Raw genomic sequence first — 26,693 nt, forward strand, 5'->3', positions numbered from 1 at the left:
GTGAAGTTGTACTGCCCGCCTCTCCCCTCCAGGGAGGTCCAGATGTAGGGTGAAGTTATCGCTAGACACTGATCTGTGATGAATTTTGCATTTCCCCAAATAATGGGCTAAGATTAGGATTGGGGCAGAGGAAGCTGATCCTAGATCTGTACCTAGGGAAAGCTTCAGCGGAGGTCCACTGAGGCTGCTCTTACTCACCATAGATGGAAGGTCACAGCATCTGTCTCTGCTCGTCCAGCCCAGGGTGCACACAATATCGAACATCTGGAGCTGGAACTGTGGAACAAGGGAAAAACAGTAAAACAGTGTTAGTTACATGTGTCTTTGATACTTCCTTGTCATCCAAAAAGACCAACTAAGAGCATGCAGTCAGAGAGCCCACAGATAATCAGATAAGGATAACTGAGGCACACTCCACTTGGGGTAAACTATGTTGGAGACAGTACGCTTCAAGACTTCCTCCTGTCATTACAGCACTCAGATACACAGGGGTACTATAACTGACTTGCTTGTAGGCCGCTAGGTCCAGTAGGTCCATATGCCTTGATGTTGTATGACAGTTCACTTACAGTTGCACTTTTCCCCTTGGAACCAATGGACTTGGACATTTTGCCTAGGACTTGATAGCCGTCCGTGGACGTGTTTCCAGCTTCCTTAATCTCCTTGTCCGCCACCTCTTGGCAGTCGAGGTTCAGCTTGACTTTGGTGGGGGAAACAAGGATGTGGAGCTGTATAGAGAAAAGATTGAGAGTTGTTACATTCTTCGTCCAGGACATACTTTCGTCTAGGACCATCTGCTTTCTATCTTGAAACTCTGCAAATCATTGGGTTATCTGGGGTTGACAACAGAGTGCAGAGAGACACAGGGTGTATGTGGATGTGTTATTTCCTCTCCTTGATGTGGTGTTCACTGACAGCCTCCAAAAGAGGTAGACCAGAGAGAAATAAAGCCACACGATTTCAACACATTCTGATAGCTAACACTCAATTCTAAGGATGTAGTGTCCTAAAAGTTTTCTCAGGATAAGATACATGGTTCTGGTTCAAACAGTAATCTGTACTAATGTATTAACTGTTAATTATATATATTAGTCATATAGCATGTAATAACATCAGTAAAATGAACCTGGTGTGGTAAAACACAGTAGGAAATACCAGATCAGATGTTTTCAGCAAAAAATACTTGCTCAATGATTTATAGAGCACCCTCATCCATTAATCTCTCTCATTTACTTGTGGTCATGGGATTAAAGTGTATGTGGTGTACACCAAGGATGAGTCTTTCCACCGCTATGTTTCCCAGAGTCAATGTATGCATTATGTTGCTATTCCTTACTCAGGTCAACCTCACATCTTCTGATGATGTAGTTTTGTGGTGTGCCATAAGAAGTGCTCCCTTTTACTCTCTCCCTCTATTGCCAAGAGGCTAGCTGCTGTTCTGTGTAGTTCATTCACATTCTTACTTAGCAGGCAACATGCTACTGTACCAAGCCATGGAGTCAGTCCCAGAGATTTGGCAACCACATGCGGTTTCATTCATTGTGGTCAATATCGTTGGAAATGTATAGCTATGTTTTGCAGACCACTAGCGGAGGAAGCTTCTCTCTCAGGATTCTTCTTCGAGAGCGAGCAGACAGACAGTGGAGCACGCTCAGCAATTTATGGAAACTGTGAGTCTGTTTTGGACAGAGGGAGGGTAAATAAGGTAAATATATACCCTAAGAAAGCAACTTGGAGAAATTATCAACTTCACTCGAGGAAATTACATCATCAGACGGCTCTCTATACAGTCTCAGACAGTCTCCAGTTCAGTTTAAGCCCAGTTAACACATAACGTTCTGAGAACCATATGTTTCTTAGCTGGTTAGAGAGCGTGGTTATCCTATGGATATTTTACATACAACCTTCCCACAACTTTCCGGGAATGGTGTAGGATAGTTGCTTGACTTTGAAACATTCTCAGCACAGTTAAGGAACTTCACAAAAAAACTTTATTTAGTTAGTATTTCATTACTTTAACAGAGGGTTTCCTACATGTTCAAACATGGTTTCATTTCATTTTAATGTTATTAATGTTCTATGAACGTTCTCCAACTGGTTTGATATTGGGGATGTTCTCAAATAGTTTAAAGAATGTGTTATTCTGTGGTAATTTCTGTGGCAATTTCAGTACGTCATCATTGCGTTTCCTACAGGTTTAATCATGGTTCTATTTAAAGTCAGGTTCTCAAATTATTCTGAGAACATTAAGAAAACGTTCCAACGTTATAAGAATGTTATTTAAAAACAATTAAATAAAATCCACAAGAACATTTGAGTAAAGTTCAGAGAAAGTTCTAAAAACGTCCAGCTCTGAGTTAGACCCAGCTATTCAAACAGAGCAATAATACAAATCTATTTGTGAACAATAAAACATCTCACAGTTTAACCTGCAGAAAAGAGATGCCAAGAAGCTATAATGACCAAAAGGTAAACCCTTGGTCAAGGTTTCCCTGTCTTGGTAAAAACGTGGTGTGCAGCAAGCAGCATTCCCTCTAAGCTCACTGACGTGACGGCCACGTTACAGATGTCAGGGTTTCCCTTGACCTCCGGTCAGTCACTGGGACAGATTACACAGCACCTCCCTATGCCAGAACTTCTACCGTTCAAGTATGATTATGTCCTCTCTCTCTCGGGCCTCATGCTCACCATTGTCTAAAGCATATTAGCCTCTTCATACATACGTCTTGAGGGTTCTCTACCCATTTGGACTATATACTGCACAGATGTAAGAGCTTAATTTGAGCCAATTTACTAGGGCATGAAAATAATTAATTGACATTTTTGTAGGGATGATACAGGGAAAATCAAATCTGAAATTTCTAAGTGGAAATTTCAAACTTCAGAAGCCTTTTGAAACCTAAAATACACTACATGTTTTAAATGTTCTGCATTGCAGGAAGGTTCTCCTGCAACAGGGTGATCAAATTAAGACCCTACATCTGTATGGTTTTCCTTTTGTTCATTGACTCAAGCTTCCATGACATCCATATGCCTTTGTTTGAGTATTGTTTGGTATGATAGGCATAAGACTGTTGTATTTTCCAAACACAAGACAATGGTTTTCGATAATTAATGAAACTTTTGATACGTTCAAGTTGAATGATGAAAAGCAGAGTCGAGCAGTCAGGGTATGTCAACACTAATTTATCATCTTTATGGACATGGATATTTGCATGATTCCTAACAACTATCGATCATGGTCTAAGTAACTGCTTTAGAGTTTGAATCCTGTGGATCTGGTAAACCTACTGTAAACGTACCTAATCTTGGTTGAAAGAGAGGGTTATTGGTGCGAGAACCAAGCCCTCAAACTGTCATCCGAGAAGGGCATCTAGAGAAGGTTTATACAGTAGTAGCAGTGAGTTGTTGTTTTTATACTGGTTGATAGAATGGTATTGTATTTCAACCAAATATACCCACAGAGGGCTCTGAATTCCTTCAGAATCCTCATAGGATTTGTCCTGTTGAGTAGAGCACGTCTGCTAAACCCATTTTAGGGAGTTCTGGATTGTCGCCGGTAACTAAGACCATTCAAACTTTGAGTTAGCTCTTTCCTGACTGATTAGATCGAGGTAAATCAGCCTTGCCATGAAGCAGTGCAACCCGGCTGTTTAGAAGCCCATAGCCTTCCTCAGCATAGAACACTTACATTATTCCTGCCAGAGATGGCTAAAAAAAACAAATCAGGACATCAATCAAATAAGGGAGTGAGAGTCTGGGTTCAAGCTAACCTGTCTAAATCATGTTTGTTTATGCTGCATATGCTGGCAGCAGGGATGGAGAAGTGGATTCTACAAGTCAACAACTCTGTAACTATTGGTCATCTGCCTCTTAAAAAGACATGTGCATTTTGCCACTCTGCGCTTAAACTAATCAATCCCAGCTCATTACTGTCTGTTTGTCTGTCTGCCTGCCTGCCTGCCTGTCTGCCTGTCTGTCTGTCTGTCTGCCTGCCTGTCTGTCTGTCTGTCTGTCTGTCTGTCTGTCTGTCTGTCTGTGACTGTCTGAGTCACTGTCTGTCTGTGTGGTTGAGGTCCCCTCCTGCCTGCCTGCCTGCCTGCCATCTATTAAAGGAGACTTTGCCATTGGTTAAACTTATCAGCAGTGCTAACTCTGGGTCTTCCTTTCCTGTGGTGGTTCTCATGAGAACCAGTTTCATCATATCGCTTGATGGTTTTTACGACTGCACAAAGTTCTTGAAATGTTCAGGATTGACTGACCTCTCTTTGCTTATTTGAGCTGTTCTTGCATAATATGGACTTGATCTTTTCATGTGCCAAATAGGGACTATCTTTGGTTAAACCCTACCAGTGCTAACTCTGTAGCTTCCTTTTGTGAGCATGGTTCTCATGAGAACCAGTTTCATCATATCGGTTGATGGTTTTTACGACTCCAAAGTTCTTGAAATGTTCAGAATGTATGCACACATGACTTATTTGAGCTGTTCTTGCATAATATGGACTTGATCTTTTACCAAATAGGGCTATATTATTATTATTATATTACTTTTACCAAGGCAATTGAGATGCATTCCAGGTGACTACCTCATGAGGCTGGTTGGGAGAGTGCCAAGAGTGTGGTGGGCTGTCATCAGGGCAGGGGGTGACTACTTTGAGGAATCTCGGATTTGGAGTATATTTTGATTTGTTTAGCACTTTTTTGGTTTCTGCAAGGTTCCATATGTGTTGTTTCGTGGTTTTGATGTCTTCGCTATTATTCTACAATGTAGAGGGTGGTAGAAGTGGTGAGGGACCCTGGAATGAGTAGGTGTGTCCAAACTTTTGACTGGTACTGTATTTCTTAAATACATTTTTTCACTTTTAGATTTGTGTGTTTTGCTGTGAATTTTTAGATACTACTGCACTGTTGGAACCAGGCACGCAAGCATTTCGCTACACCCTAAACATGTGTGTGACCAATAAAATACAGCATGTACACTACCAGATACAGCATGTACACAATCGTGCTGGAACACTAGGACAGACACAGCATATAGGCCTACACAACCCTGCTGGAACACTGGGTAAACCCCAGAACAGAGTCACCCCCCCCAACAGCAGCAGCAAGAATTCCCCTGTGTTTAGCTACCAGAGGCAACAGAGGCAATACTAGGCCTGCCTCCAACATCCAGGCAGAGAAACTGCAGCAGTGCCAAAAAGGAAAGAAAAAGAGAGAGAGAAATAGTGAGTGTGAGAAAGAGAAAGAGGCAGACAGAGAAAACCTCCCCCTAGCCTCGCATTCCACTGCCTCTCTGATGTAATTGTTTAATAGCAATAGCAGTGACACAATATTTTCCAGACTCGCGTGCCAGCAGTGACTAGCAGTGCCTTTTAATGGTCTCCCCAAAAAGACTTATAGATTCTAGTGAAAATGTGCAATAGGGTTGTCCACACCACCATTCACTGCAGTACGTCATTTCCACAGCCCCCATGAGCATCCTGCTCTGACCTTATGGTGAAGGACGCATTCCCGCTGTTAGAAAAATTCCAGTAAGTACCAGAGGGGAGTGCTTCCCTAATACACAGACAGTCAGACAGTCTACATGCCTATAGTCTTTAGTGGTCTCTCTTCCTTTAGGCTCCAACTCAGTGACTGAACTTAATGCTAATTCAAGTGATCAAATATGGCAACACCACTGATTTCTCTGCCCCACTAGTTCCTCTTGGAAACCAACAACCAAGGAATTAGAATTTCATTCAGCTCCAACCAATGTGGAGTTGGACCTGGACCAAAAATGATCACTTCAGCTTGAACCAGCCATTTGATTAGCTTTAATGTCCAAAGAAACTGCTACAAGATCAATTGGCACTTTTATCTCTGGATTACTTTTGGATTGATGGATTGATGGATGGATTGCCATCAATAACAACAATCCATGCATCATGTGACATTGGAGTTTTTACAGTTTACAGTCAAAGTCCATCTGCTTGACTAAGCAGACATTGTTTTGCAGCACACATGTCTGTAGCTGTGTCGGAGGTACACCTCCTGTAACATATATCCCTTCTCAGTGTCTGTATATCCTCAGGACATGCCAAGCTTACCGCAAGAACAAAGGTGCCAGCTGTGATTGATGTACCACACCTCCAGTCTTAGTTGCCAGGCCCAGAAAGTTATATAATCCAGCCATTTACTTCACTACACCCAGCATATTCCTCCAATCCCAACAGTCACGCAGATAATCAGTCAGTGTTTACCTTGTGGAAGCTTCCATGGAAGATTCTCTTCACTTGATCATTGTCGAAAGTGACCCTCTGGATCTCCCCCCTCGTATCCTTGTTATAATACGATATAGTTTGGCTAGAAGCTGAAAAGAGAAAAACACAATTAGAGAGAGAAAGAAAGGGGTTATAGACAGGTAGGTCTCCAACGTCACATTAGGACGTGGTGTTATGCAAAGCTCCTAAACTAGAAACAGGACTCCACCATCATCAATGGAAAGTTTATCATAAAGCACAAACAGATATGCTTTGTGATAGCTACAACATAAAACAGCAAGGTTGGGGCTTTATAAAGGCCAGCTGAAGATAGCTAGTACAGGATGCTGGATGTTGGATGAGGCTGTGTGTGGTTACTGAGGGAGACCAATGTAGCCGTGGGCTCTGGAGCCCATTACAATCCATTCACTGATCCCATGAGAGGATATCAGACAGAACCACAGAAAGATATCTACAGCTGCTGGATATCTTCTCCTCACAGAGCACTACTTCATCATTCCTCTATGTAGCATACCAAATGGCACCCTATTCCCTATGTAGTGCACTTCTTCAACCAAGGCCCACTATGTAGGGAATACGGTGCCATTTGGGATGCAGCCCCAGGAACCTCTTGTAACCCTTACTGTAACCCTCCACCCTCAACCCCTTCAAATCCACAACGGCAACCATTCAGCACAAGTCAAAGAGGCTAGAATGCCTTACGATCGATGGTGACCCCGACTTCAGGCTTGTCGTCCTTGGTGGACACCTGCCAGATGTCGAAAGCCTCAGTGGGTGTGTCCGGGAGGAGACGGAACATCATGATGATGGTGTAGGAGTGAGGTAGTCCGTCAGGGTGAATCTCTCTGTTCAAACCCCCACGCAACACCAACAATTAGACTGACCATTCAAAAACTACAAAATCAACTCACCATCAATATACAGTATATATGTGATGGGATGTATAGACATTATGGACAGTATATATACAGAAATATATACAGAAATAGTTCAATAAGATTTCACTAGAATACAGTATAGTATATTCAGTACATATGAAATGGGTAAAACAGTATTACCATATGTTTATGTAGCACTGTGATATGGATGAATTTGTTCCTTTGAGTAAAAAACAGAGGTAAAACTATGTGGAATGTTAAGCTGACCAGGGATATTTGATAGGCCTACTGTGCAGCTGATAAAGTGCTTAGAGATGTATGATGTAGGAGATAGACAGTGGAGTTGGATGTCTCTGAGCTACGTGGGCTGAGTGAAATCAACAGTATGCCAGAACTTCAGATTGAACAATATGCCAGAACTTCAGATCACTGCTTAACACTTAACAGGATGTCGTAAATCTATTGACCTAGTTTAGAGGGGAATGGGGTCTAAACAGTCTGTCTGAACATAGTTGGGCAAGACGTGTCATGTTAGCAGCCTGGGCCATATCCAAGTGCCAAACAGACGTTTATACAGTTTTTACATGATGGGAAGGACCCACAAAAAAGTTCTTAATGGTTGCCTCCCTGCATTGACCTCCATCTCCTCAGTCTTCCTCCACTTGAGCGTAGACAAGCTTTCAGTCTGAGAATATCATTAGAATCTGAACAAACAGATTAGGGTTGCGAAATCACAGCAACTTTCCCCAAATTCCTTGGTTTGACAGTTTTTACAGTGGAGTTGGAAAAAAGGTTTTGATGAAAAAAATAATTGATGTTTTTATTCTGCAGATCAAATGCTTCTCTAGTTGATGCTTTCCTTCAAAGGTCAATCAAGCCATGACAAGGTCAGCCACATCATATGGAATGATTAGGGAACATATTAACAAATCGTGCTCAGCTAAGTATGGTTTTGAGCTAATGTTTTCCAGCATGTTTGCCTGAGGGCATTTTAATGATATGTAATTCACTAGAGATCCACAGCAAGTGCTGGCAATTTTTGTGCTGCAACTCAATTATCCCTTAAATGTATTCGCTCAGAAAAGCAGGGCAGACATACAACCACAAGATGTAGATTTGACCAATCCAAGCCAGAGACGATGGTAGAATTTTTTTTTGTCAACTTTCACAAAATGTCTAGGTTATCCAGAAATTCTGGTTGGATTATTATTCCCTCCTGATTCCGGGAAATTTCAAACCAGGAATACCTGGGTATTTTTGTGGAAAATACCAGAATTTTCTAATCCAAGACAATGGTATATCAGACTCACGTGGTGGGCTGGGTCAGGAAGGAGTTCTTATGGAGTCTGTAGGCTGTGTAGCTGTTGAAGGAACCAGGTTCCATAGACACTCCCTTGATATAGCCATAGGTCTTCTCTGTCAGGTTGAACGCCTCCAGCATCCTGAAGCCTAGAACACAAGGTAAATAAGTCTTATTAAGTTCTAGGAGGTTCTAGGAAGTTCTAGACAGTTCTAGGACATTCTAAGAAATTCTAAGAAGTTCTAGAAATTCCTCATATACAATAATGAGTAAATAATGCATGCTGTTTCTGCAGTTGGTTCTAATTTGGGATGCACATAATTAATCATCTGAGCATATTTACCAGGTGATGTGAATCCATTTAGGTAGATCAGGGGACAAGCTGTGAAGATAATATCAAAGATTAGCAACAGTTGAATTTGTTTCTAGATTTGACTTTCATGGGAGATAAAGTATTTAGCAGTTAGCGATTAATTTAAGTGTTATCCAAAAAAGCTCACATGATGTTGCGGTTTCACAAATGAAGGTCACAAGGTTGTCTTGGATAGTTGCAAAAGCGTCGAAGTCGTCCACAACGAAGATGTGTCTGTCGCTTGGCTTGCTCCCAATGTTCTGCAGCTCAGCATAATCCACATCGGCAACACCAACCACAAACACACTGTAACCTGGAGGAGGAACACGTTCACACTTAACAATAAGGCCCGAGGAGGTGTGGTATATATATGGCCGATATACCACGGCTAAGGGCTGGTCTTAGTTGCGAAGCAACACGGAGTGCCTGGACACAGCCCTTAGCCATGGTATATCGGCCATATACCTCAAAGCCATACCAGTGGTATACGACCTGATATACCATGGCTGTTGGCCAATCAGCATTCAGGGCTTGAACCACCCAGTTCACAAACTCACATAACCAACTATGTGTATTTGTGATTCTAATAAGTTACAGATTGTAGATACTTCAATGACAACATAGACAACACAAACAACACACTCGTTGTGATTGACATTTTGACTGGAAGATTCCTGTTCAACTCAGTAACCCTTACCAGCATGCTGCAGTGCGGCAGCGTTTTTCTTCACCTCATCCTGAGAACGACCGTCTGTGACAGCTACCACAACCTTGGGGACATTCCTCCTCATTCCATTTTCGGACGTAAATACCTTCTCCTTGACATGCTTCAGAGCAACACCTGATCAAGGACAATGAAAGGTCAACGAAAATGACCATTTAATTAGTGTGATATCGGATAACTTTGAATAGACAACCATGTCTACTTAGTGGATGGAGGATCTATAAAAAATAAGCATGTTTGGCTTGCATCCATTGAAATGTTAGCCTGAATGCCAGTCTGTTTGTGCCATGATGCCAACTCCTTGTCACTCCTTATCATGCCAGTGACAGTAATGGATTTGTTAAGAGCAGACACAGATCTGGGACCAGGCTCATGGAACGTTGTTGGTGTCATTGTAACGTTTACAACCTGAGACTAGTTGGTGGGTGTTGGGTTTGGGAAGAGGCTCACCGGTCTTAGTGTTTCCTCCTCTGTACTGAATGAGTTGTAGAGCAGCGAGACCGCTGCCCTTGTCCGAGTAAGAGTTCAGCCTGAACTCGGTCTTTGCTTCGTCGCTGTACTGAACGAACGACACCTGTTTCCAAAGTAAACAGACATGAGCATTACGAGGAGTTGTAGTATGATGCCATAGCGTACCTGGTATTCTATGTAGTATGTTATGCTAAAACTAACAACTATCACCAAGTTGACTAGCAATTAGTCTTAAAAGCATATTGTAACACAATTTATACCTCTATTTACAGCACTACACACCTGCATTCCTGTCGATCCGATGACGTCGAAGGCTCCAATCATGCTGAAGACGAACTGCACCACTTTCCGGAAGCTCTCTTCCCCGATACTCCATGAGCCGTCGATAAGGAACACCACATCTGCCTTGGCACCTTTGCACACTGATGCAGAAGAAAAACAACTCAATGAACTGCACTACATAGATTCCATGGCAGGCCACAGACTCTGAGCTGCCTGGAACACCAGGCATCAGAAAGAGAGTGGGCAACCCTAAAAATAAAAACGCCTGCAGGAATCTCAAAAACAAAACCATCGAGGAAAACAATTACATAATGAAGCTGTACATAGCAATTATTGGTTTAATTGATCATACTTTCCTGAAAAAAAAACGATCAAAACAAGAAACATTTGGTCACCATGAGGGCTGGAAATGAAATGCTCTTTAATGGCTTTCTCGCTTAGTACAAAATAAGTAGTTGGCAAAACAAAAGATAATGTCTGCCTGATGTGGTAGAGCACTTTTTTTATCTCTCGCAATCCCATCCTCCAAGTCTGAGTCCATAAACAGGTTTTACACAATATCTTATCAAACAAACAGCTTCTTTGGACACCTAGGTTATTCATTAGTCAATGGGTGTGTTCCATTGAAAACCCCTGGGGGTCTGTGTGGACCATGTGGCGGCCATTCGTTTAACACTGACATTAACACTCACTCTGATCTAGAGGAAATAAGTCTGCAGGTCTCTGCTTCTGCCAAATAATGAGATGTTGAGTGTTTTGCATATTCTCTAAACCTGCCTTTTTATTACTTTCACCTAATGGCACTAAAAACACACACAAATAAAACCACTCTGATGGCACGAAAAACACACACAAATAAAACCATTCTGATGGCACTAAACACACACACACATAAAACCATGCTGATGGCACTAGAAACACACAAATAAAACTATTCTGATGGCACTAAAAACACACAAATAAAACCATTCTGATGGCACTAGAAACACACAAATAAAACTATTCTGATGGCACTAAAAACACACAAATAAAACCATGCTGATGGCACTAAAAACACACAAATAAAACCATTATGATGGCACTAAAAACACACAAATAAAACCATTCTGATGGCACTAGAAACACACAAATAAAACCATTCTGATGGCACTAGAAACACACAAATAAAACTATTCTGATGGCACTAAAAACACACAAATAAAACCATTCTGATGGCACTAGAAACACACAAATAAAACCATTCTGATGGCACTAGAAACACACAAATAAAACTATTCTGATGGCACTAGAAACACACAAATAAAACTATTCTGATGGCACTAGAAACACACAAATAAAACCATTCTGATGGCACTAAAAACACAAATAAAACCATGCTGATGGCACTAGAAACACACAAATAAAACCATTATGATGGCACTAAAAACACAAATAAAACCATTCTGATAGTTCAGTGTGGTTCAGTGTGGTTCTGTTGGGTTATGATTGGTTCTGTGTGGTTCTGTGTGGTTCTGTGATTTGATTGGTTCTGGTGGATATGGTGCCATTTCTGCTTACCTGCCCATGCAGGGGGGATGGTAGGAGGTGGTGGAGGAGTGGGGGGTTGTGTTGGCGCTTCAGTAGGCTTGACCACTTTGACAAGGAGACAACAATAAGTAAAAATAGACAAGAATGGACAATTGACAAATCAACACTTAAAGTAACATTTTGAAGACTTTAGATACTCACAGGTTCTCTCCTTGGTGCCGACTCCAGGGCCCTCCAAGTTGGGGGTCTGAACGAACACGGTGGCGCTGTAGAGAGCGTCCGGGGAGAGACCCTCGAAGCAGTACTGGCTCTGAGCTGCAGTAATGGTGATCTCCTGCTGACCTTTACTGGAGGCTAGTCAGAGACAGCACAAAGAGAAATATGAGACATGTTGACATGTGTTGAGAAGAGAAACATGTTGACATTTGTTGACTGCCGAGGCTGCTGCCTGAAACGTTACTCCTCATAAAAATCACAGGTCTTCTCTGAGTACGCAAACCAGAGTTAATACCATTCAGCTGGGGTTATTTGACAGTTCTGCGGTTAAACAATAATGTCAAAATACATGTAATATCTGTGTTATCACACTACATGTAATTCAATATGAATTGTTTTGGGGAAAATGCAGACATATTTTGAGAATGTTTTTTGGGGGTCAAATGAACCATGAGACCAAGACAACGGCCTTATAAAGTGGAATTATCCGCTCATTCACCTCTCCGAGGCTGATCCCTTTCTGCTTAAGGCTCCCATAGTCATTGCTTAGTCATTTTTGGTCAGAGACGTTTGCCATGATCCTGGCTCCTCCACCACTGTTTGCATTCCACTTCAGACAAACCATTGCCTCTGTCTATGTCTGATGCATCTTTAAAAGGTTGCAAGCTTCTCAAAACCTGGGGACTGTTTACCTTCGGGGAGTGCTTTCTGCAGCCGCTGCCTTTCTCACACAAGCAAAGCCTACTCTAGTTTGGAAATGTGTCATGGGTAATGACTACCATGTCAATATTTAAGTCCTTGCGATACTGCTTCCTGTTTTTAACAGTTTATACCCCGGTTCTATGTGTGAATATGAAACAGATTGATTCAAAGGCAGACAGTAATTAAAAGGATGTAATATTTTCAGTCAGAGATACAATTAAAATTTGGTGGACATATGCTTTCAGAAAACGCCACATCATGCATTCCAATCGAGGGATAAACACAGGGGAGGGCTAAGGATAAACAGTTGTGTGAATGTCTAGACTCAATCTCAACACGCAGCAGAGTGCCATTTCAATGTTCTGAACACAGAAGAGGGTGTGGCTCTGATCCGTGGAGGGTCTATAGCATCTCTGACTAGTGACTGACTAATATATCATGTGTTGATGTCCCGTCAACATTCTCCTTTGTGGGTTCAGATTTTTTACATAAAAGGAAGCATATACTCAATTGGAATGCAGCAATTTTTCAGGGTAGAAAGTGTCTCATCTATCCTAGCTTAAAGGTGAAATCTGCTATTAATGTTTGGCTGAAACAGGAATTCAGGATTATGGCTTTAAGATTGAGACTTACGGTCCAGAGGGTTGAGCTTAATCCTGTAGGAAGTGGCAGCCCTGTGAGGACTCCACTTAATGCAGAACTTGTCGAAGCCAACGTTGTAGGTCTCGATGTTGGTAACGTTCAGGTAGACTGTGGAGCAGAACACAAGAAGTAGAGCTCAGACTGACTTCAAGACTGAGGCTACAGTGGACCCTGGTCAAAAGTAGTGCACTATGTAAGGAATAGGGTGCTATTTGGGACTAAGCATGTCTTTAGGTTAGCATTGACGTTCAAGCAAGGTGATATTTCTGTTATTCAAACACATACGTGTTGTTCCCTGTCCTTCGAGGGCCCCGCTCATGCCAGCCCCATACTGGGCAAACACTTTGACATCGTAGGTGGTGCCAGGCAGCAGGTTCTGGAGGGTGTATGAGGTCACGTCACCCACAAATACGTCCAAGCTCTTACTCTGATCTTCTTCTGCAGGCAAAACACAACACAAACTCTACTTTACAACAGCAACACTACAACACAAACTCATAAGGTAGAGGAGAGGAGAGGAGAGGAGAGGAGGGGAGGGGAGGGGAGGGGAGGGGAGGGAGAGGAGGAGGGGAGAGGAGAGGAGAGGAGAGGAGAGGAGAGGGAGAGGAGAGGGAGGAGAGGAGAGGGAGAGGAGAGGAGAGGAGAGGAGAGGAGAGGAGAGGAGAGGAGAGGAGAGGAGAGGAGAGGAGAGGAGAGGAGAGGAGAGGAGAGGAGAGGAGAGGAGAGGTCTGATCTAAACCTGAAATCATCTCATTTGAAATGTAAAGGTGTGATTTCATGAAAATGATTCTGCATCATTACTTGTTCATTGTATTTAATACACTTTGGCTTTGTACTAGAAAGTGTGGTTGGTTGATATGGACAATGAAATATAAAACCCTGCTTGACAAAGCATGATATTGAGAAGTCTTGTAACTCAGGGTGTTATGGGTCCCTTCTCATGACTGCACAGGTGTGGCCCAGAGTCTGACGTCATCTCACCCGCAGGAGTGTAGACCAGCTTGTATCCGAGCACTGGAGATGGCGAGGGGTCCCAGGCCACACGGAAGCGGGTGTACCACTCGTCTGAGACGCGCAGGCTCAAGGGCTCCAGCAGGCCGACTATAACAGAGGCACAGCACCAGCAGAGAGAGCAGACACATGTCAACATTCAATCCGTCACGGCAATTACTGCCAACAACAAGTGAGGCCATGACCTCATTTCCAGAATAGCTAGCCCCCAGTGCAGTAAGTCACCACATTACCACGTCATATCCTGGGCTCCAAGTCTACAGCAGCCACTATTGTTTTTCCTCCTCCTCAGTTTATGAAGACTATTGTGAGTAATACATGTGTTTAGACTGGATAGATTTTTTCATAGTCTTGCTGTGGGAGCTGAACTGGGTAGTGGGTAGGTTGGTTTGCGTGGGTGGTGACAACCCATTGGAGCGAGGCCCATCCACAGTGGTGCTTCTTTTAAAGCCAAGACATAAAGTTTCTATTGTTTGTGTAACTTGAGGCAATTGTTCACCACTCGTTGAGCTATCCCAGTTTCCTCTACTGCAAATTCCCAATCTTCCGAACTCTTCAAAATGACTTTTTTGTTGGAATCGGTTGGATATAGTATGGCTCTTGTAAGTATTTTCCAGTTCTCACTCCCAGCTCAGCTCATCAGGCTTGGAAATTCTGTCCAGCTAGCTAGACCGTCAGGTGTACAGTATACTAGACTGAACACTTCCTGAACACTTTCCCTAACTGCGTTACCTGTGCGTCCGGGCCCGATCAGAGATGGCCCTGATCCATCAGCATAGATGGCTTCAACAGTTATGCTGTAGGGAGTGTCAGGAAGCAGGTTCTGCAGGATGGCATTGTTTCTGTTGCCAGGAACAACCGTCTGTGAGGAAAAGTACCACAGAGAACTTAGTCAGTTCATTAAAAAAGGAACATAATTATGGAATTACTTTTGGAAGCTATGCACTAATTCTAAGCTTGCAGCAGAGAGCAAAAAGAAGGCTATGAATGAAAGTTCCCTGTCCTCATGGAACACTGGAGGGTTAGCTCTCCTGACCTTTCTCGTTTAGAAGCATTTGTTGTCACTCAATGGTTGGCTTACTAGGGAATAATTATGCAGTGCTGCTGTGCTGCCCTAAAGTGCTCCTGCTCTGTGTTTAAAGTCATTAATAATCCAACGTAATGTAACGTAATGTTTCCAGTGATAATGTTGATCTAATCGAGCCTTTAATTCGTCTTACTAATCAGCAGTTATTTGCTCGAGTTAACCAAAGACACTGAAGTAAGACTTTGTAGGCCTACAGCGCTTTAGCAGTAGTAACACATTGAACAGTAAGTTCATGCGAGTGTTTGATTTGCAACTCAGCCAAATATAAAAAGAGACATGTTTAGGTCATGAACTCACTCGTCCCTTGAGTAACCCTTAAAGTTCCCTGCTACGTGAAAGTCTGTCGAGAGAGACTCTGTATGTGTACCAAATGGCACCCTATTCCTTACATAGTGCACTACTTCAGACCAGAGCCCTATGGGTGCCATTTAGTATTCAACCTATGAACTCACAAACTCAGTGATGGGGTCTCCTGTGGTGGGGGCATAGGCGATCTTGTATTGCTGCACTGGGCCCTCCGCGTGGTCCCAAACGATGGTCAGAGTGTTGGTGGTGGCATCAAACACCCGCAGGTTCCTAGGTCCAACACGGGGCACTGCAACAGCAACAGCAAAAATACTGGGTTACACTCAAACACATGTACCTAGCAACGGTGCACACCACATGATCCTCAAAATGTTAAACAGCTGCACCACTGAGAGCATCTTGTCTGGCTGCATCACCGCTTGGTATGACAACTGCTTGGCATCTGACCGCAAGGTGCGACAGAGGGTAGTTTGTACGGCCCAGTACATCACTGGGGCCGAGCTCCCTGCCACCCAGGACCTCTATAACCAGGCGGTGTCAGAGGAATGCCCAAAAACTCCAGCCACCCAAGTCATAGACTTTTCTCTCTGCTACCGCACGGCAAGCGGTACCGATGCACCAAGTCTGGAACCAACAGGACCCTGAACAGCTTCTACCCCCAAGCCATAAGACTTCTAAATATTTAGTTAAATAGCTAACCAAATAACTACCCAGACTATCTGCCCTGACCCTTTTTTGACTCAGCACATACACTGTTGCTACTGTTAATAATCTATCCTGTTGCCTAATCACATTATTTCTAGTTACTGTATATGTACATGTCTACCACAATTACCACAATTACCTCGTACCCCTGCATATCGACTAGGTACTGGTACCCTATAGCCAAGTTATCGTTACTCATTGTGTATTTACTGTTACTTTTGTTATTACGTGTTTCTATTTTTCTCCATTGTTGGGAAGGGTCTGTATGTAAGCATTTCACTGTTAGTCCACACCTGTTTACAAAGCATGGGACATATAACATTAGATTTGACCGAGTAACCACCTCTATATATTGCTACGGGTGTGTGTGTGTGTGTGTGTGTGTGTGTGTGTGTGTGTGTGTGTGTGTGTGTGTGTGTGTGTGTGTGTGTGTGTGTGTGTGTGTGTGTGTGTGTGTGTGTGTGTGTGTGTGTGTGTGTGTGTGTGTGTGTGTGTGTGTGTGTGTGTACGTACTTAAATGTAGACTATAGTATAAGCAAGTATGTGTGGAAGCATTAGTAACACTCATTGAGTCGAGAGTATAAATGTAAACAAGAGTCGCATGAGTCAGTAGTATCAATGTAAACAACAAAGTTGGATTCAGGTCTCACATGTTTTGCCGTCTCCCTTCACTGGTGAGCCCTCCCCATCGGCATACAGAGCCAGGACACTGATCGAGTACGGCGTGTCCGGAATGAGCGAGTCCAGGAACGCGTTGTTGATGTTTCCCGGGACCAGGACCTTTGGAGAGGTCATAAGACATAGATCACAATGATGGCTTCCCAGAGAGGAAGATTGTTTTGCATCCCAAATGGAAAACTATTCCCTATTTAGAGCACTATGTTAGTATAGGGCGTCATTTGGGATGCATCCTGGAAGAAGGATTCTTATTCAAATGACCTTTTTCATGCATTACATACTGCTCTGGCACTGCTAACGTACATAATGAGCTCACTGTTAATCCATGCTAGAGTCTTCTTGGAGGGAGCCTAGTGCCAAAGGTTAACATGAAGTACTAACAAAGCCCTGAAGAGGTTTAAAACGCTAAACAAATACATGAAATAGCTAAGAAGTGATTGATAAATAAATGAGTGTTATGAAGCATCCATCGTCTGGTAAATGCAAAGACGTAACCAACACCACGAGACCGGTGCTCTGTCATTGGACAGGCCTCAACGTGTACTGGATCTATCTCACCCCTGTTTCTAACAACAGTGGAGCCCAGTCTCATCATATCACCAGGGTCACCACTGTCACTAAGCAGCACATTATCTATTACCTTGTCTGGGGGACGGCCATTACATCATGCTAAATACCTTCATCTAAAGCTTATCTGAGGATTTAACTGAAAACCTCCTAGTTGAAAGAGTGATGGACAAGACATGCAGGTAGCTGAGGTATATAATAAAGTATATTTCCTGTGAAAAGCACTCATAAGGCTGTCCTCCTTACAAAATGGAGCCTGATTGAGAATAGACAGGAGGTTAGCTGAGCTGGCGAACGCTTTGGTAAAAAAAAATCTGTCTCTTAGCATGAGGCATTTTTAAGGCCTACTGCTGCATCAAAGAACATTCCAATAAAAACAGCCTCATTATCGTCCAACCAAGCCCAAAACATCAAACGTTACAATTTTCATCTATGTCTATCGCAGATGTGCATATGCACATTTTCCAAACTGCTAGTGGTACTTTAAAAGCTGTTTGTAGGCCAATTAGCTCTATCTTTCTCCATTAATCCAAGATATGTGTATCGCATCGGTGCATAAAATCAATGCTGATAGACAGAGAATTAAAAGCCAAAAGGTCTGGATTTCCCCATTAGCCTAATAAGGGAATGCCATCTGTGGAGCTTCTAAACAGACTTCCTAGCAAACTCTTCGAGTGAGTGTTTTCGATATCTTCATTAAATGTAGAGCCCAGCAACCCTACGCTACACTTTTATTACTTAACTGGACTTTACCTTTCCCTCTAAGTGGTCTGAGCAGGGAGAGTAAGCGGTTGAGTGAACGTGCCTCCCCTCTTAATATAATGACAGGCTCTGGTTAACAGTGGAGCGAGATCGTTTGTAAGTCCCAAATGACACCGTATTCCCTATATAGTGCACTGCTTTTCACCAGAGTCCTATGGGCCCTGATCAAAAGTAGGGCACTATATAGGGCATATGCTGCTATTTGGGATGCATGTAGAGAACTTACTGTCTCAGCGGGTCTGTCTCCAGACAGAGGTGCGTAGACGATGCGGTACTGCTGCACCTGGCCAGAAGCGGGCTCCCAGCGCACATTCAGGCTGGTGGTAGTGGGGTTGTAGATCTGGATGTTCTTAGGAGGGGTTCGTGGAACTGGGGGTCAAAAAGGGTCAGAGAAAGTCAAGAGAGGGGAGGGCAATTATATACACAACCTCAAAAACACAAAACAACAACTCTGATTTTACTCTACAAACAACAACTCTGATTTTACTTTACAATGCCTTACTTAGAAGAGTACTAACTAAGTGAAGATACCACAAGAAAATGTGAGAATGAATAGACTGCTATGTTTCAAACAGGATGTATCTCAGTAAAAAAGGGGGGACTCAAATGCTGAGGGAAGTAGTCTCTAGTAACCAAGTGATTTTAGAGTGTCTATGTGAAGAGAATGCACGGAGAAGTTGCACGGTTTGGGATTATGCAAAAGCCTCAACAACCTCAACCTTTAAACTAAAACAGATGTGCATATTCCTCTGGCATTCAGCACGTTAGCCCATTAAAGATTAGATGCAGTACGTAGACTCAGACCCAGCCACCTTATTCATAAGTAAAAACATTCCAAATAGAACCTGTTTATCCAACAGTGAGGTTCATTCTATATGAAACACATGCATATGGTGTGTTTAGGAAGACTAGTCTGTCAAACATACAGTCTCTTCCCATTTGTACGGACATCAGAGCGCATCAAATATGAGTCAACGATCATAAATCTGTCTCTCTCTCAAGACTGACAAGGACTTAGCGAGTGTAAAAATAATGCACAACCAACGGAGTCTCTGGAAGCCCCTGTAGAATCATTATGCACCATATGTTCTGTAATACTGATGTGTTCTGCTGGAATCACAGCTTTCCAATGCACTTCACTGGGATGGATTTCTGCTGACTGCACATGGCAAACCATTTGAGCAGAAACAACATCGATGCACACAGCAGGGTATAAAAAAAACAGACACAGGCAGGGCAACCTATTATTATTATTATTGTTATTATTAGTAGTATTATTATTAGTGTTATTATTGTTATTGTTAATATTCTTGTTATTATTAGAGTTGTTATTATTATTGTTATTATTATTGTTATGGTGAGATAAACTACACCTTTTTTCCATTAAAACTTTATGGGGGAAGGGGGTTGTGCAAATGCTATCTGGTTCAGAGATTTCAATACAACATGTTCTATTTCCACTCAGTTTTGTTAAATGTTGACCTCACCAAAAATGTTTCCCTATGAGGGTATCTATTATTCTGAGACCTATCTACCGGTATCTTGATATCTGAGTTCAAACTTTGGAAAAACCAAACAGGCTCCAAATTTGAAATGCCACTGGATCAAACCAACTGAAAAGAGCACATCTTTATCCCAATGAAAACAAAATGGATGATTGGAATTTCGGCAGTTGATAACTTACGCGTCTTTCCAGTCTCTGACTGGCGCAGGCCCTCTCCCTCGGGGTAGACAGGGACCACGGTGACAGTGTACAGCGTGTCTGAGAGAAGGTTCCTCAGGATGGTGTTGGTGGTGCCACCAGACACTTGCTCCTGTTCACAGAGAGGTGTTTGAGTTGCATTATCAGTGTTTATACCATCGATTGGTTGAATCCTATAGCAACCATATTAGGAAGTGGTCAGATTTTAGGTATATAAATTCCTAATATGGATGCCGTAGTCGACTCAAATCTGATTGGTCAAGAGATACCCTGTGCAGCATCAGAAGTTAAGGCATGGATAGTTGGTGGTCTTACCATGTCCTCGGCTCCGCCAGAGGCAGGGACGTAGAAGAGGCGGTACTGACGCACGTTGCCTTCCGCTGGCTCCCAGCGCACCTTGAGGGAGCTAGTAGAGGGGTCGGTGACCTGCAGGTTCTTCACCCCACCAAACGCCTCTGACAAGACACAAAACAACAAGTTTAGCATCAAATCACTTCATCTATTTTGTAACTATTTTTTTCTTCTTCACTGGACTCATTGTCCCTGTATGGTCTGTTTTTTTTCAGTCATGACGTACTTGTCTTTCCATTTTCAGAATTTCTCTTCCCTTCAATATCGCCGTACATAGGCACCAATGTCACCTTGTACTCTGTGTCTGGCACAAGGTTCCTCAGAACGGTGTTGGTTGACATCCCAGAAACCGTAGTCTGAGAAAAAGAGTCATCAGATTAGCAAAAATGTTGAGTAAAACCACCCTAATAAAGAGGTAGCTTATTCAAGTATTCAACATACATGTTTATAGTGTTCAAAGTGATCAGTTTAGTGAGTCTTCAAATATCGCTTCTATACCGTATGAGACAAAGTTTTGTTTTTGTACCTTCAGTTCAGGTCCTCCTGCTAGCGGGGCGTAGATGACAGTGTACTGGCGCACGTCCCCCTCAGCTGGCTCCCAGCGTACCCTCAGGGAGTTGGTTGTGGGGTCAGTCACCTGCAGGTTCTTCACTCCACCCAGAGGCTCTGAGGAAGAAGAAGACGCACATCAACATCATTCCAAGTAAATGTCAACGCTAATGTCCGTAAGCCGTTACTGAGTAAAGTTTAGTCTGATATGGAATCATGCAACTGTAATACGGGATTTGGAAGCTTGTAGCTGTCAAAAAGCTGTCATTTCAAAATTAAACATTTTGACAGGTATATGCTTCCATTGTGTTAGAGTATGAGGTTCATGAGCTAAAGTAAGTACTGAAATGCTTCACTCACTTGTCTTTCCCATCTCAGACTGCAGTATGCCCTCCACGTCTGGGTAGACTGGGACAACAGACACATTGTATTGGGTATCAGACTCCAGGTTACGCAGGATAAGGTTGGTGGTGCCCCCTGAGACTTGTTCCTGTTCAGGGCAAAGTGAAGATCAATGTTAGCACTGTATGACAATTACCCAAGTTGATTATAATGTAAACATGACTGGGTTGACAGTAAAAGGGAAGGAGAGATGAATAGGATACATACCATTTGCTCCCTCCCATCTGGCTGGGCCACGTAGAAGACCTTGTAGTTGCGCACGTTACCGACAGCTGGGTCCCAGCGAACAGACAGACTGTTGATGGTGGGGTCGATGACCTTCATGTTCTTCACTCCACCCAAAGGATCTGAGGCAGAGGATACAATGTTACAGCATCACACTTACTGTACTGTACGAGCTGCCAATATCTGAACAAGTAGCAGACACATTTTGTTTTTAAGAAGAAAAAATATGTTTTTATCGTCATATACACCGGATAGGTACAATGACATTTGTTACTTTACAGGGTCAGCCATAGTAGTAAGGCCCCCATGCGCTAATTATGGATAAGTGCCTTGCTCAAGGGCACATTGACCGATTTTTCACCTTGTCGGCTCAGGTATTCGAACAAGCAACCCTTTGGTTACTCTAACCACTAGGCTACCTGCCACCCTTATTATTTAATTTCACCCTGTCATTTCAACCCACTTGTCTTTCCATTCTGAGACCTAGAGAGACCCTCCATCTCATGGTAGACAGGCACCACTGTCACAGTGTATTCCGTATCTGGATTGAGTTCCTTCAGAACAGTGGTGGTCGTTGTTCCAGACACCTGGTCCTGTTCAAGAAAGAAGAAGATAGAATATCAGTCAGAATCAGAAAGCCATGTTGACTAGCTTCAGGGGAATACACCAGCAGTAAGCCATGTTGACTAGCTTCAGGGGAATACACCAGCAGTAAGCCATGTTGGCTAGCTTCAGGGGAATACACCAGCAGTAAGCCATGTTGACTAGCTTCAGGGGAATACACCAGCAGTAAGCCATGTTGGCTAGCTTCAGGGGAATACACCAGCAGTAAGCCATGTTGGCTTCAGGGGAATACACCAGCAGAAAGCCATGTTGACTAGCTTCAGGGGAATACACCAGCAGAAACCATGTTGACTAGCTTCAGGGGAATACACCAGCAGAAACCATGTTGACTAGCTTCAGGGAAATACACCAGCAGGAACCATGTTGACTAGCTTCAGGGGAATACACCAGCAGAAACCATGTTGACTAGCTTCAGGGAAATACACCAGCAGAAAGCCATGTTGACTAGCTTCAGGGAAATACACAAGCAGAAACCATGTTGACTAGCTTCAGGGGAATACACCAGCAGAAACCATGTTGACTAGCTTCAGGGAAATACACCAGCAGGAACCATGTTGACTAGCTTCAGGGGAATACACCAGCAGAAACCATGTTGACTAGCTTCAGGGAAATACACCAGCAGAAAGTCTTGTTGACTAGCTTCAGGGAAATACACCGGCAGAAAGCCATGTTGACTAGCTTCGGGGAAATACACCAGCAGAAACCATGTTGACTAGCTTCAGGGGAATACACCAGCAGAAACCATGTTGACTAGCTTCAGGGGAATACACCAGCAGAAAGTCTTGTTGACTAGCTTCAGGGAAATACACCAGCAGAAAGCCATGTTGACTAGCTTCAGGGAAATACACCAGCAGAAACCATGTTGACTAGCTTCAGGGGAATACACCAGCAGAAACCATGTTGACTAGCTTCAGGGAAATACACCAGCAGAAACCATGTTGACTAGCTTCAGGGAAATACACCAGCAGAAACCATGTTGACTAGCTTCAGGGGAATACACCAGCAGAAAGTCTTGTTGAATAGCTTCAGGGAAATACACCAGCAGAAAGCCATGTTGACTAGCTTCAGGGGAATACACCAGCAGAAAGTCTTGTCGACTAGCTTCAGGGGAATACACCAGCAGAAACCATGTTGACTAGCTTCAGGGGAATACACCAGCAGAAACCATGTTGACTAGCTTCAGGGAAATACACGAGTCGAGGCTTGTGTCACTTTAAATCAAAGGATGGCCTCATTGTAATGGATTTCACCCTCCACAAGACTCCACTGGAGTAGACCATTCTCAGAGAATTCGGAGGGGTGCTATGTTGGTGAGACTACCAGGACGTACCACGTCCTGCTCTCCGCCTGCAGTTGGGATGTAGACAATGATGTACTCGCGCACGTTCCCCTCAGCTGCATCCCAGCGCACTTTCAGGGTGCTGGTGGTGGGTTCAATGACCTGCAGGTTCTTCACGAAGCCCAGGGGCTCTGAGCACCAAGAGAAAACAGAGTAGCTTAGCCATCACTTTGATTTGAAAACCATGATATAGATTGTATGTCTGCAGATGAGCTAATATATTCATCTCTTTCACTGTACAATTTTCCAACTGTCCCGATATCTTTCCCAACTGCCCCGTTATCTGGTTTTAATGTCCATTCTAGAATGCACTTCCATACAAGAAGGCCCTTCTGATTGGCTAGAAGGGCATTTTAGATTGGACATTAAAACCAGATAACGTGACAGTTGGGAAAGATATCCGGACAGTTGGGAAAGATAACGGGACAGTTGGAAAAGATATCGGGACACCATGTAATCATGACGCAATACGCATCTACATATGCAGACTGTGCTTGCTACAAAGTTACAGAAAGATATTGTATTCAACAATGCTGTGGTATAAGTCGTCGTTACTCACTTGTTGTTCCATCTTTGGCCTGGGTCTGCCCATCCCCCTCGGGGTACACTGGCAGAACAGTGACTGTGTACTGTGTGTTAGGTGAGAGGCTCTTCAGAATTGTGGTGGTTGTGCTCTCTGAGACTTGCTCCTACAAAGTAGAGCGAGATGGTGTCTCACCAAAAGAAGTTCCAACAGACATACAGGAACACCATGTCTGCCTCCCAAAAGACACCCTATTCCTCACATAGAGCACTACTTCTGACCTAAGCTGGTTAAAAGTAGTGCACTATATAAGGAATAGGGTGCCATTTTGGATGCAGGTGGTATTTCATACACCAGATCCACAAGATAAGGCCAATGTACCACTGTTGTTCTATGGTCTGTAAAACTACATGAACTACAGCTTCTACTGGTCCATTTCATCTCCCTTCAGTGGAGTTTATTTTGATGGGAGGTTTGATTGAGAGTGAGAGCAATGGCATACACCACACGGAACAGGCCAATTCTACACAGATAAACCAAACAGTGCCTTAGAGGATTTTGTTCCACATAAGTGGCCAAACCAAAAAGTCAATTGTATTATAATTGTGATCACAGAGCTGTTTCACAGACTGTTAGCTCCCACCTGGCCTGAAGTCCATCGCCACTAGGCTACAACGTCACGGCGGCATGACCACTTTGCTGCAGCCTCTCATCATGCTTAGCACAGCAGGCTAACTGCCAAAGCTAAGTCCTTCACGTTAACTCCTCAACGCTAACTTCTCATGTTGGGCTGACGAAATCCCCACTCCACAAAGTATGGCGGTGAAATGAAACAGGATTCTTTCTTCCCACAGGATTGGAAGCCTTTGTGTTAGGCTGGCATAAATGTGACATCACGTGTAGAGTAATAGGCCTATGGAGAGCGGTTAACAGTACAGTAGAGTACTCACAATGATCTCAAGGCCACCTGCGACGGGAGTGTAGATGACTTTATAGCCCTGCACATTACCGTCGGCTGCGTCCCAGCTGGCGGTGAGGGTAGTGTGGGTAGGGTTGGTGACCTGCAGATTGGTCACTCCACCCAAAGGCACTGGGGGAAAAAATTCAACAACTTTAAGTGTGGTACTACGATTATGTGATTATTGGGGTAATCAAGTTAACCATTATTTTATGTTTCTCAGTTTATATTTCCAATGTTCCCAAATCACTTTTCGAGATTGCATTTGCTACCACTTCATTTTACATTGCTACTCACGCGTCTTTCCATTCTCAGCCTGGCGTTTCCCCTCTCTGGCAGGGTAGATAGGTAACACTGATATTGTGTAAGGTGTGTCAGGCTTGAGGTTCCTCAGAACGATGGTGGTGGTGCTTCCAGGTACTTGCTCCTGTTTACAAACAGGTGGAAAGTGATTTGAATTAGATGACTGATTGCAGATTAAATGCTTTATGGAAGTGTATTAGCTTAAGGCTATTTATGAGGTGATAAGGTGAAAGAGACCCACCACTTCCTCTGGTGTTCCTCCAGCCACAGGGACGAAGAAGATCTTGTACTGACGCACGGCTCCGTCCGCTGGGTCCCAGTCCACCTTCAGAGAGGTCATGGTGGGTTCAGTCACCTTCAGGTTCTTCACTCCACCCAACGGTCCTGGTGAGGAAATCAACAAAATATAGAAAACCTGTTCTATTTCCAATGTAACTCTATTATCTTACTGATAATCATATTACATTGAAAACTCACTGTTTATAGAAGGTTATTGCTACCCAAACATTTTTTTAAATGGTCGGACAAAGAAAATGATTTGTGGCAGCAATGATCTTCCACACTTCCATACTGTACAGACTAAGTTATCTTAAAAGGAAAATACAAAAAGTGAATACAAATATGCATTATACAGCAGGTACTGATGACAATGTATGAAATTTTGGGGATTTATGCTTGGTCTGGGATCTGAGGTGTACTGCAAACATGGAAGTGGGTATTGGAATGATTGCTTGGATGTCAGCCAGTCTTACTCGTCTTTCCGTTCTCAGACTGCCTCCTGCCCTCTGTCTCTGCGAAGACAGGCACCAGTGAGACAGTGTAGAGAGTGTCTGGCAGGAGGCCTCTCAAGACAGTGCTGGTGGCAGTGGCAGCCACAGTTTCCTAAAGATTACACAAACACAACCATTAACCTCTGCCCACTCGAATTAACTTTATGGCACGCAATGTGGAAACCACACTTTCTACACTGTCAGCTCAGCAGAATCCTACCATGGCTTCAGCAGCTCCACCGGCAGCAGGTACATAGAAGACTTTGTACTCCTTGACTTTCCCTTCGAATGGCTCCCAGCGCACGTTCAGGGTGGTCATGGTGGGGTTGATCACCTGCAGGTTCTTCACTCCACCAAGAGGCCCTGAGGTACAAGACACATCAACATCATTCCAAGTAAATGGCATCAATATCCTCAAGCCGTTACAGAGTGGTATTGATTCAATATGAATGCATATAGCTTTTTTACAAATTGACT

General features: G+C 43.4%; 1 protein-coding gene across 6 annotated transcripts in view; it reads right to left on the reverse strand.

The window, feature by feature from the left end:
• The window catches only part of LOC123990631 (collagen alpha-1(XII) chain-like), a 94,889-nt gene that overhangs the window by 12,814 nt on the left and 55,382 nt on the right, over nt 1-26,693 (reverse strand). For 5 of the 6 annotated variants that reach the window (XM_046291275.1, XM_046291277.1, XM_046291274.1 and 2 more), the window contains 33 exons: nt 26,437-26,579; nt 26,199-26,328; nt 25,688-25,830; nt 25,441-25,570; nt 25,136-25,275; nt 24,222-24,351; nt 23,654-23,793; nt 22,163-22,292; nt 21,682-21,821; nt 21,433-21,562; nt 21,050-21,189; nt 20,750-20,879; nt 20,488-20,627; nt 20,155-20,284; nt 18,697-18,839; nt 17,114-17,243; nt 15,905-16,047; nt 15,098-15,227; nt 14,336-14,455; nt 13,640-13,792; nt 13,346-13,462; nt 11,996-12,148; nt 11,825-11,899; nt 10,268-10,407; nt 9,965-10,088; nt 9,488-9,631; nt 8,939-9,103; nt 8,782-8,820; nt 8,449-8,587; nt 6,963-7,105; nt 6,240-6,349; nt 570-728; nt 199-276 (listed from right to left, as the gene is read on the reverse strand). In XM_046291275.1, the coding sequence (XP_046147231.1) occupies nt 199-276; nt 570-728; nt 6,240-6,349; nt 6,963-7,105; nt 8,449-8,587; nt 8,782-8,820; nt 8,939-9,103; nt 9,488-9,631; nt 9,965-10,088; nt 10,268-10,407; nt 11,825-11,899; nt 11,996-12,148; nt 13,346-13,462; nt 13,640-13,792; nt 14,336-14,455; nt 15,098-15,227; nt 15,905-16,047; nt 17,114-17,243; nt 18,697-18,839; nt 20,155-20,284; nt 20,488-20,627; nt 20,750-20,879; nt 21,050-21,189; nt 21,433-21,562; nt 21,682-21,821; nt 22,163-22,292; nt 23,654-23,793; nt 24,222-24,351; nt 25,136-25,275; nt 25,441-25,570; nt 25,688-25,830; nt 26,199-26,328; nt 26,437-26,579 (4,301 nt within the window). The remainder of the gene's footprint in view (nt 1-198; nt 277-569; nt 729-6,239; nt 6,350-6,962; nt 7,106-8,448; nt 8,588-8,781; nt 8,821-8,938; nt 9,104-9,487; nt 9,632-9,964; nt 10,089-10,267; nt 10,408-11,824; nt 11,900-11,995; nt 12,149-13,345; nt 13,463-13,639; nt 13,793-14,335; nt 14,456-15,097; nt 15,228-15,904; nt 16,048-17,113; nt 17,244-18,696; nt 18,840-20,154; nt 20,285-20,487; nt 20,628-20,749; nt 20,880-21,049; nt 21,190-21,432; nt 21,563-21,681; nt 21,822-22,162; nt 22,293-23,653; nt 23,794-24,221; nt 24,352-25,135; nt 25,276-25,440; nt 25,571-25,687; nt 25,831-26,198; nt 26,329-26,436; nt 26,580-26,693) is intronic. The other variant, XM_046291278.1, reaches the window with a different exon arrangement.

The sequence above is a fragment of the Oncorhynchus gorbuscha genome, linkage group LG12, assembly GCF_021184085.1.
Source record: "Oncorhynchus gorbuscha isolate QuinsamMale2020 ecotype Even-year linkage group LG12, OgorEven_v1.0, whole genome shotgun sequence".
NCBI lineage: Eukaryota > Metazoa > Chordata > Actinopteri > Salmoniformes > Salmonidae > Oncorhynchus > Oncorhynchus gorbuscha.